The following is an 11,110-nucleotide window of genomic DNA, read 5'->3' on the forward strand; positions in this document are numbered from 1 at the left end:
TCTAGCGTCTAGAAAAAAGGCCTTGGCAAGCAGTGTAGACCCAGATGAGACGCCCATGATGCGGCGTCTCATCTGGGTCTACACTGTTTGCTTAAAGGAATTTCTGTAAAAAATATTCTAAATATAGAAATAAATATACTAGACATCCCTAATTTTGGAAATAAATTGATCCAATTTAGAAGGATGGGAGAGTCCACAAGGCATAAATGGGTTAATTCCAGTTTTCCTAGCACAAGGCTTGAAGGATTGTAGAACTGTGTACTCCATATGTGGTTCTGTTGTGCGATTCTAATACAATGAATTCATTATATGCCTTTAAATGACCCATTGTTCATATTCCGGGTTTCAGTCAGCAATATTATTGTGATTGCAAATGTATGTATGTTGTAACATACAGCATCAAAGGTCTGAGTGGGAAAGAAGTGTTTCAGAAATAAAAATGTTAGGATGTCAAAATAGTTTACACTAAGCCCTGCTAGTATTATATTATTATTTATTAAGCATGTTTTATTACAGAATAACACCTCGAAGTTTCCTCTTCCACCAAACTACAGAAGGTGATGATAAACTGGTTGGCATATAGTGGAAGTTAGAAGCAGTTCTGGTTAACAGCAATACTATGTTACCAGTCTGTCATTGTGATGGTTACCAGGAGGTGACCAATGCCGGAGAGTGCACTCTTTAAAATGAGGTTATGCTAGTTTTTACAGAAGTCAAATGTGCGCGTTGTAGCACTTACCTATACAGAATATGGTTTGCTCGGACCTTGACACTGGATAAAGCCTCAACTTTTTTTGGGGGGTATAACCTCACTGTGAATAGTTTTATTGGCCCTTGACATTTGATTCAACTTGACATTTCATAAGATTTTGACTTTAGTACAACATTTTTTGTATGACCTAGACATTTTACTTACCTATATCATGACTGGTTAACAAGCTACCAGTGTCTTTAAGTCTTCCAGTCGCATTGTATGGTCTGTAAAGAAGACAACACACATCATTACCCTGGGTTACTGAAGAGTAGCCGTCACTATTATTCCTAGAAGATGATTGTTAATTTAAAGAAACGTTTAGTTCCTGGTGGACTAGGGTCTTGTATCCATCTGTGACGGGACTGAAGCACACAAAACAGACCATTTTATTATGTTGATTTATATAATGAAATTTCTAGTTTGTTGTTTAAGAAGTTGACATGTATTAATTTTTATTCTGTTGATTTCAGTCTTGCAATTAATATGTTTTAGGAGTAAACCGTTATTAATTTTTATTGATCTAGTAACTGGCCTAATTTATTAGGCTTTTCGGATTTTCCCAACATATTATTTTTTCTTGTATAAATATCATAGGAAGGGTCATAAATAAGCAGATGAACGTTTTCAAATACTATAATCTTTTCATAAATCACTCGATCCGCATTAAGTACGACATTAACACAATATTTTTAGTGAAAAATAAAGTTTTAACTATTTGTTATGTTCGTTTATTTTATGAATCAATTGTATATTTGTGACTAAAATCCAATTTTTTTTAGTACATCTGTGACAGTTAACTCAAAATTCGAATTTTAATTAAACCAGTAAAAGAAATAGTATGTTGTTTACATTTTTCTTATTATTGCTATAAATACGTCAATTTGTAACATGATAATTGAAAAATTGTATTGTATTACCATAAAATATCCCTTGCATGTACATGTAAACATGAAAAAATCTTAGGTAAACATTCAATATACAGTATAATTGCATCAAAACTTAACCAGTTATGGTACAAAATTACCATTTACGGGACACAAGATATAATAGGCAATTATTTAATAAACATTATTAAATCTTTCATGTTTCTTTATCTTTTTTTTTCATATAATGTGTTTAAATACAAAAAATATCAAATATAATCCGGATATAAATATGAAAATCACATTAAAACATAATTAAAAAAACCTGCGTTATTTATCTATTTTGGAAATTACGTTCAAGACAATGGGCGATCTTATGTTCTGACATCAAATATTACTCAAATATGACGTTATTTATCCGAAAATATTGTATTGACTGGAAATAATGGGTAAAAGACATTTTTGCTAGGTTTCGTGACTCGTAACTGCCTAACTGGTGGCTCGTAAATGGTTTACAGATACGATCAAATCGTAAAAATGACGAAACAAATCATCTCATTGTAATAAAAGTTATATTTTCATTTAAATATAACCCTCCTTTAAGTCCTTAACATAATTATTCCTAGTAGTAATACTAGTATGTGTATTTGTTCTTAAATTGTATTACTGTCTCGTAAATGGTTTTTCAATTATTACGCTATTTGTTTAGATATTTGACATTTTATTTTGAACTAAAGTACACAACTATTAAACTGGTAAAGAATAGTTTTAGCTTAAGTATATAATAAAATGTTTTTAATTAAGACATTTAAACAACATTTTTTTACAATCTCATATATTTTAATGAACTTTAAAACAATGACTCGTAACTGGTTGCACTTTTGAAGACATCCGTACATTTAAAAAAAATCCCAAAAATATTCACTTCTGTCAAAAATCTATTTCTTATCAAGTAAAGACAACTTATTTACATATGTTGAACAGCAATCAACTTTTAAAAACTGACATTTATTTTTTAAAGAAGTACATATAACAACTGAACACATTTTTTGGCGAAGACATGCTTATTATGTCAACGTTTGATATCAAAGGGTTTTTATGTAAAGTTTTAATTGCAAATAACCATTCATGTCATATATTTTATTTTCTGGTCATTTACTTCTGTCTACAAATGCAAAATTACATTAGCAATTCATATAAATATTTTATTATATGCTGCATTAAAACCCGAAGACATCAGTTGTCGCACATAAGCCGGATTCAATCAAATGATCTATCTCTTTTGTATAAAGAAGTCATTCATTCTACAACTTTGTGAATACAATGTGAAAATTATTGTGCATGATGCATGATGATTGTTATATTACGATTATGATATACAATTAGCCAAGTGCAAAACAAATTGAGTTATTAACATCAGAGAAAATGATCTTAAAGTCATCATATCTCTTAAATATGTCTTTAATTGTCAAAGCTAAAGTAAAATCTGGCTTCTTAAGTGGAGAAGTAAAGGACTAGTATACAAATATCAATAGAGAAGAAAATGTATAACATGGATGAAAGTATGATCTGAATAAAGATTCCAAACATTCAATTTACTGTTGTTGTTTTTGTGAATCAGGCCTTTTTAAGAATGCCAACCCATAGACTCACAATAAAATAGGAATTTCTTATGACCATATATGTAGAGATACACACTGATTGGCCTTTGTAGACTGAACAGGCTAATATAGGATGACACTTTACGAATGTGCATTAAACCCAATTTTCCCAAAGTGAACCTCATTTATTTTTGCAGCAACTCACTTTTACTGAATCTTCAATATTGTGCGTGGCGACAAAGCTTATGTTGCAATGGCCCTTAGTCGTTTGCACTTGCACCTTGATTATTGAAGCTTGACTACTGATTGGTACATAAAAGCTTCATTTTCTCTTAGTTGAATGTTCATTTAATTGATAATATTTACTTTGTGCTCCTTGCTCACAATAGCAACGATACTGATTTACACCCTACAGTTTGATTGTCGCTCAATAAAGAGTTGGAGTAGCACTGCATTTATTTATTAACTGCACGTCTGCACATGGTTGGTGTAGGATGCTGCATGGAAAATATAGTGTAAGGCTAGCTTCTTTCAATGCAACAATAGTTAACCCTTTGCATGCTGGGAAATTTGCCGTCTGCTAATATGTCGTCGGCAGAATTTCTTAAATTACCATTTTCTTCGATTTTTTTTCAAAGAATACTCTAAAAATAGCAAACAGTTTGGATCCTGATGAGACGCCACTTTCTGTGGCGTCTCATCTGGATCCAAACTGTTTGCAAAGGCCTTCAAAATTCGGTTCCAGCTCGGAAAGAGTTACTCATGAACATCCAATGGTCAATGTGTTGTGCAGCTTATACACTTGATGTCCTCTCAGACAACATTAAAACCCAAAACACTTCTTTATTGTCAGAATATTATAAAATAATGCATTTAAACTCTACTTACTTTCGGTGCAAGATCGTATATATTGTGTGGACGGACGGATACAATTCTAACTGGTACCCTTATTAACATTACCTACATATTAACTGTTTAAGCTATATAAACCTGTTTTCAGAGAATATTAGTATACCCTTGATAACAATTTTTTTGCAGAGTATATTATTATACCCCTTATAACAAAGTCGTGGTTAGCTGTGGTCCAAATGTTCCTGAGTTGTATTCCCTTTAACTTGGACACTGGCATGGCTGATGTGCAAGCTATGTAATAATCCCATCAAATTGTGTTGTTGTTTTTTTGCTTTAAGAACGGAAGTGTTGCTGTATTCCTTTTCGTTGCAACATGATTTTGTTATATGATTTGTTTGCTGAAAAAATAACAATTTGCGGTGAAGTTTGTGTCCTTGCGTCGCAATAGTTTAACTTTCGTTGGAATTGCGATTATTTGCGGTGCTGTATAATTACTTAAGGTGCTTAAAAAATCATTGAGATGCATTATGATTGTAGTTGTTGTTCTGTACAATTACTTGCGTGGCAATTTTTTACTGTTACTACGTTGGAAACATAAACAAGCATGCACACAATTAACTGGATGCGACAATGAGACATGTTAGCCCAGGGACCTATATGTATAGGTCCCTGGTTAGCCTAATATTTAACGTCGCTTAAGATTAATAGTAAAGAGTATTGTTCACCCATGTATGTATATTTTGAAATATGCCAGTCAATTAACTCGAGACAACTGAATAACAAGTGTCAATCTACCAGCAAAGGTGTCGTTCCATGCTCTCATATACATGTGAATGTTATGTAACCGTCGTGCAAGAGATTTACTCGACCGTATCGACTTGTTCACAAGCTGCTGAGCTCACAAACCGGTATGTAATGTTATGAGATCCACACGTTTTTTAAGATAAATTATTTTGTCACCATTTCAATTGATGATCAATTATTATTTGCAAAACTTTACAATAGTATCGATTTTGTTTTGTTCTTATCGCTTTTCCATCAGTTACGCACGTTATTCTTTTGTCATGGAATACGTGGAAAAAAAGGAATATAATGTTTAAGTGTTATATGTTTTTTTTGCTGAAAAAATAATTTGCGGTGAAGTATGTGTCTTTAATATCTTTAACATGTCTCTTTAATATCAAAACTCGAGTATAAGAAACATGAGTACAAATCCGACAAAAATCCGCAGGTGCAAACAGAATTTTTTGAAGATATATATTGATACTTTGGTTACAACAGTAATAGTTGCAGTTACAATTGAAACATTTATGTCTTTACTTTAAATACTTGTGTATAACTTATAAGTATTCTTTGCATGGATATTTAGGGTTCTATCTAATTGGGTTTGATTTAAAAGTTGATTAACTGTCACAATTTCCTCGGAAAGTATTACATAAAGGCCGTGCATTGACGATGCTTAGGATTACAATAATAACAGCCGCACTATACGACATTCCGAAGTTCGTGTATTTTGGCAGATATTTTGCCATGTGGAAGCACATGAGTGTGCACTCAAAATACTACTGCTGACATAGCAATGATCAGGTTGATATATACTTGAAAGAATGACGATTAAAGAACAATGTTCACTTTTTCCATATGGTGTGTTATTTTATTAGCCCAAAAATCACGTAGTCACGTTCATCTTTAATAAAGTTTTACTGTTCGTTAAGTTTTATCAACGATGCATCATCATACCGGTCACTTCTCCAATGTTGTTTGGTTCAGGTTTCACGTCTCCGAAAATGTTTAGTTCGGGTTTTAACGTCTCCGATGTTGTATGGTTCAGGTCTTCGTCTTTTCGAATATAACTCGAGAAAAAGGAGTACATATATACCGAAGAATAATTTGGTTGTGACTAATTTGAAAAGGGAACTAAATGGATTTTTTTGGTACGTTTGAACCCTTGTGGCAATTATATTTAGGTATATATAACACGTTTTGTCAGTTGTGCTAGGTGATTCAGTTGTAAAACATCCCGTGTAAAGTTCATTAATGAATTTAATACCTTACACATTTTTGGCAATTGTCAGCCTTCATTAAAGAAGATGATACCTTTAATTTCCAGCCTAGTGTTTGCATACTGAGTTAGAAAATTACAGGCTCCAATGTTTGCTGAAAAAGTATGCGATCATATTTCAATGAAAGATGGTATTCGGGGATAGAGTTTCGTGTTTTGAAATTTGTACATCCAATTAGAGCTTTTTTATTGAATTATTTCGCGTCGGTTTTATACGCGTTAAGACATCTTTAATTGGATAAATTCGTATACAGCGCCTTTCAAAAATATCGGTATTACTATAAATGTTGGATTGCCACCCAACAAAAGAGAAATTTCCCAAATGTTGAGTTTTGTTTGATTAAGGAATAGGCTGAACTTATTCGTGGTGTGCCTAAATAATAGTGCGAGTTCACGGCACTTTAAAATCTGTTTAGATTAAGTGTGGTCCCGATTTGCTTCTTTGTTATGGTACAAATGGGATGGATTTTGAATAAAACTGAACATTTTTGATTTTGTTATATAAATAAGTGATGATTATAAGTGTGCGACTGATAAAAACTCAATAAAGTTTTTAATATATTATTATTTTCTAATTAAATAAGGACTGGGGAGGGGAATTTTATATTTGCCTTTTGTGATGGTATACTTATTTTTTCAATACTTATTTCATATTTGTATGTTTCGAACTGTTCTACGAATTTATTTCTCATTCTGTACATTTGGTCTTCAATTGTTTTTTACCAAGTGCTTTAATAACCTAATCTTTACGTTGGACCTACATGCTGGGTTATGAAATGGTGCGGAAAAAAAGTGAATGAATGATTAAAAATACTTGACCTTGAATTGTGAACCTGTCCTTGAGCGAGGGATCGGGTTCTAGCGCGCAGCACTCCGTCTCGCAATGCGTGTCACTGATGTCAAGTAATTTGAAAACGTATCAATGTTCAATATATCTTATGCCACCCAAGAGTGTATTGTTTTATTCATGGCATTTGACCTTGAATTGTGACCTTAAAATAACCTAGTTTTATGTACCTGTTTATTGCGCCGGACACTGAAGTATACCAGTGTTTGTCACTGCTTTCCAGTATGAAAATACACGTACCGGTATGCACTGATGACGTTGAATCGTCACCTCGTCTTGGTTCATGTGCTCGACTTTCCTTTTTTTATTTCACACTGTTGATTTTCGCCTTTTATTTTATAATACTAGTAAACTTAATCGAATAAATTATATATCTTATTGTATCCTGTAATTTTGGAAGGACGTGGTCGTATATATAAAAGCGAAAAGTCGATGTTGACACCTAACCTAGTCACATTCGAAGTGCAGAGTGCGGTTTTGTTTATTCGGACGACACTCAACAATATATGTAACCATATAAATGATTTTGTTCACAGGATCTAAGGACCTGCCATTTGTGTAAAGACACGGGAACCAGAGCATCATATATCACAATATATTCGAACGCTGTAAATCAGACTTAAGACGTAATAGGTGAAAATATGCACTCGTTAGAACCACAATAAATCTGGAAAAAGAATGGGGCGGCACTTCAAAGAGGGTGGGTCATGGACCGGGAAATCACGCGCCCCTTCAATGAAAACGTCTTACGGGCTCTCAGCTAGACGCATTGGCAGATATATAGGCCTTCAATAGTGACCTTCGATATACGAAGACTAGCATTGAAACTATATCTGCCAAATGCCATCGTTCTTGTAGAAATTTACCTTCATTTGCTTATTATGATATATATTTTTTGACCAATCAAAATGTATGTAGACAAACACATAGCGGGTTTGGACAATCGTGAAGTTGCAGCTCTTTTTGTATACAGAATACGTTTGAAGAAAAAGTAAAACAGCGAGCCGAATGATTATGCGTTTTTGTGGATACCACCTTTATGTACACATGAAGTTATTTAGTGCACTTAATGACACAATGCAAGATTTTATTGATTTTGTCATTTTGGTATTTAAGCATTTTTTGGTGGGATTGGGGCGAGGGACTTGGAGAGTAGGTTGAATATCCATTGAATTAAAAATTCATTCATAAATACAAACCGGCATACAATGACATCAGAAGCTTTCCGTCAAATATTGGCAAACGTATGGTTTCGGTACATAAAATTCTTTTAGCGAGTTTGTAGCGTTTAAAGGGACCTTTAAACAGATGTTTGCATGTTTTGAAGTTTATCGTTAAATGCTTTGAATTGATAAATATAAACATCAAAACAAAACAGTTCAAGTATAAAATAAAAATAAAATTAAAGAAAGAACAAAAGTTATCCCCACCTGGGCGCGAACCACTGACCCTTGGAGTAAAAGTCTAGCGCTCAAACCACTCGGCCGTCCGTGTTCACGAAACATTGCACGTATTTTATTCCTAATATAAACAGTACTCGTAATGTCACAAAGTATAATGAAAACAACAGAACTTTCTAAATTATACAATAGTTTCGTGTTTGTAACGCTTTATTATTTTCAAGTTTTTATGTCGTCAAAAGATGCATATAATCGATAATTCAGAACATGGTTAATGTTCAGTATTACAGTTTCCTAGCACACAAACACATAAATACAACGAAAATTTTCAATTCTAAAACTTTTGTCAATATTGACAATTTATCAAAACGTGAAAAGGTCCCTTTAATGATAAACTTGATTAATACGTACACCAGTATATTAATTATCAAAGAACTGACAGTACTGGTTTGACGATGCTATTGAAGAGGAAGGATATAAAAGCATCAATTTAAGTGTATCTACAACACCACAATTGTGTATGTAGGTACGCAAAAATGTGGGTACGAAAATGTTAAATACGAAAAAGTAATGCAAAAAAATTGGAGTACGAACAAAAATTGGGTACGAAAAAAAAATTGGGGTACGAAACAAATTGGGGTACGAAATGAATTTGGGTACAAAAAAATTGGGTACGAAAATTTTTTTTTAGGGGTTCGGGGAAGTAGTACCCGTGGGGAACTTGACCAATTCAGCGAAACTGGGAGGCGGGTTACATTCTCGATCAAATCTAAAAAGATATACATTTTTTTCCCAGCGTCACAGCGTTTGAAGTGCCACCTGGCAGTTTCGTGTCTGGTTCCTGTCCCGAACCTCTCGATAAATTTGAAAGAGGACGGGAACCAAGCTGCCTTTTCCTTTATCAATGATAATCAGCGAGGTATGCCGATTGAGAAAATTTAGCTAACTCAATCGGACTGGCTCGGTCTTTTACATAGGTCGCAATTGTGAAAATTTGTTTCATGGTATGATAACTTAGACGAGCTGCATCGTCAATAATAAAACAACAGTAATGGTTGCGGATATACTCATTTATTGAAAACAATTCAAATAGGACATAAACTAGTGTTTTTTTTTCAATTACAATCAAGAAAGATCGTATCGCATTTATCAAATAGCTGTTTGTGCATGTGAACTATCATAAACAAAAACATTTATCTTTTATCCTACGTCCCATCCCCTTACCCGTAGGACTTCATACGAAACTTTTCACAAAGTATTGTTAGTGGGGTCAAGTAAACTTAAATACATCTTTTGTCCATTTTAATTGCTTATAACGTTTGAAGAGAAATTCACGGTTAATCTTGTTATTTGATACAGCGTATTTGATAATTTAACTTTTGATTGGCCCTTAATCGAATATCATATGAGGCGCGCTCGATTCGAAGGACCCGGTTGAGCCATTAAGTGGACTCGGGAGTATTTGATCAACGTCTGAAGAACACTTTCGGCGACTTTAGGAAAAGATCCTCTTGAATGTTCCTTCACAGCTCTTAAAAGATATCAAACTTTCATCGCCGCTTCTTGAGACGCTGGACATATTATGACTTCTAGTGCAACAGAAGGGTTCTTGTCTGCGATAAATAAAACAGATTTACATGAACTTGAATAAGCTTAATTGCTCGTGGAATGGTCATTCTATACTGACTCGAGGGCTGAAGGCTTTGCAGAAACGCTTCTGATTAGGGCAGAAACTTTATGGGTCGAATGTGGCATAAATCTACTTAAGATTTAATTAAGCATGGTAAGTTTATTTGAGGATTTAGTGTCACCGACCATAACAATGCTGACCGCGCTAGTCCACCTAAGGTTGCATGGTGTTTGGATGGGACACGCTTTCACTTCGATATTGGGGAGGGAATTATGGAGTTCATTAAAACACGTTTAATTCATACAGGTGTTTGGGCTTAGCAAATATTGCCACCTGTGCAATAGGATTAGTTGTTCGTATAACACATTATAATAAACTGTTTTGATGATCATTAGCGGGCGATACATTGCGACACGGTCTGTAATTGACGTAGGCTGTAATATAAACGGCAAAACCATGCATGTACTCGGACTGAACAACTATAGTAAGCAGACAACGATGCTCCTATGATTTAATATAAAACGCCCTTAAAAGGTCTTTCATAAAGTGTTAAAACAGCTGTTCAATCTTTTTGTTTGCATGTTGGTTATATTCAATGATAAATAAGGGTGTAAGTGAGTGCGGGTTAGTTGTTATTTTAAGCTTGTATACTTAATACATGTGCACATGTGAAAGTTCATATGGAAGTATTGCTTACGCACTTTGTGCAAGTTTTTTTTTTATTGGACATCAATTAATCTTGTAAAATGATAAAATGATAGAAGTATATTTGGGTGTTAAGATTAGAAATTGTGTATGCCATAGTTTCAAAAATGCATAACTAAAACAACACTGATTGTATGTCGCGATAAAACACTTACTACCGTATTTTAGCGCTTTAGGTTTGGGCATTTGTAGGAGAGAAAAAAACGAGTGAAATTTAAATTTAAAAAACGGATTAGATGAAGCCACGTATATTTTAGTGATGTGTTGCGTCAACTTGCGACCCAAAATATATATTTGTTTTGTATGTCAATATCACCAAGTATGCATTTCTATGTATTTAAGTATAAAACTGTTGCACATATATATATATATATATATATATATATATATATATAT

General features: G+C 33.6%; 1 protein-coding gene across 8 annotated transcripts in view; it reads left to right on the plus strand.

Moving 5' to 3' along the window:
* LOC127870862 (5'-3' exoribonuclease 2-like) overlaps positions 1–3,211 on the plus strand; it is a 74,517-nt gene extending 71,306 nt beyond the window's left edge. For all 8 annotated transcript variants that reach the window (XM_052413403.1, XM_052413404.1, XM_052413408.1 and 5 more), the window contains one exon: positions 517–3,211. In XM_052413403.1, the coding sequence (XP_052269363.1) occupies positions 517–561 (45 nt within the window). In that variant the 3' untranslated portion in view covers positions 562–3,211. The remainder of the gene's footprint in view (positions 1–516) is intronic.
* The last annotated feature ends 7,899 nt before the right edge of the window (positions 3,212–11,110 follow it).

The sequence above is a fragment of the Dreissena polymorpha genome, chromosome 3 (assembly GCF_020536995.1).
Source record: "Dreissena polymorpha isolate Duluth1 chromosome 3, UMN_Dpol_1.0, whole genome shotgun sequence".
NCBI lineage: Eukaryota > Metazoa > Mollusca > Bivalvia > Myida > Dreissenidae > Dreissena > Dreissena polymorpha.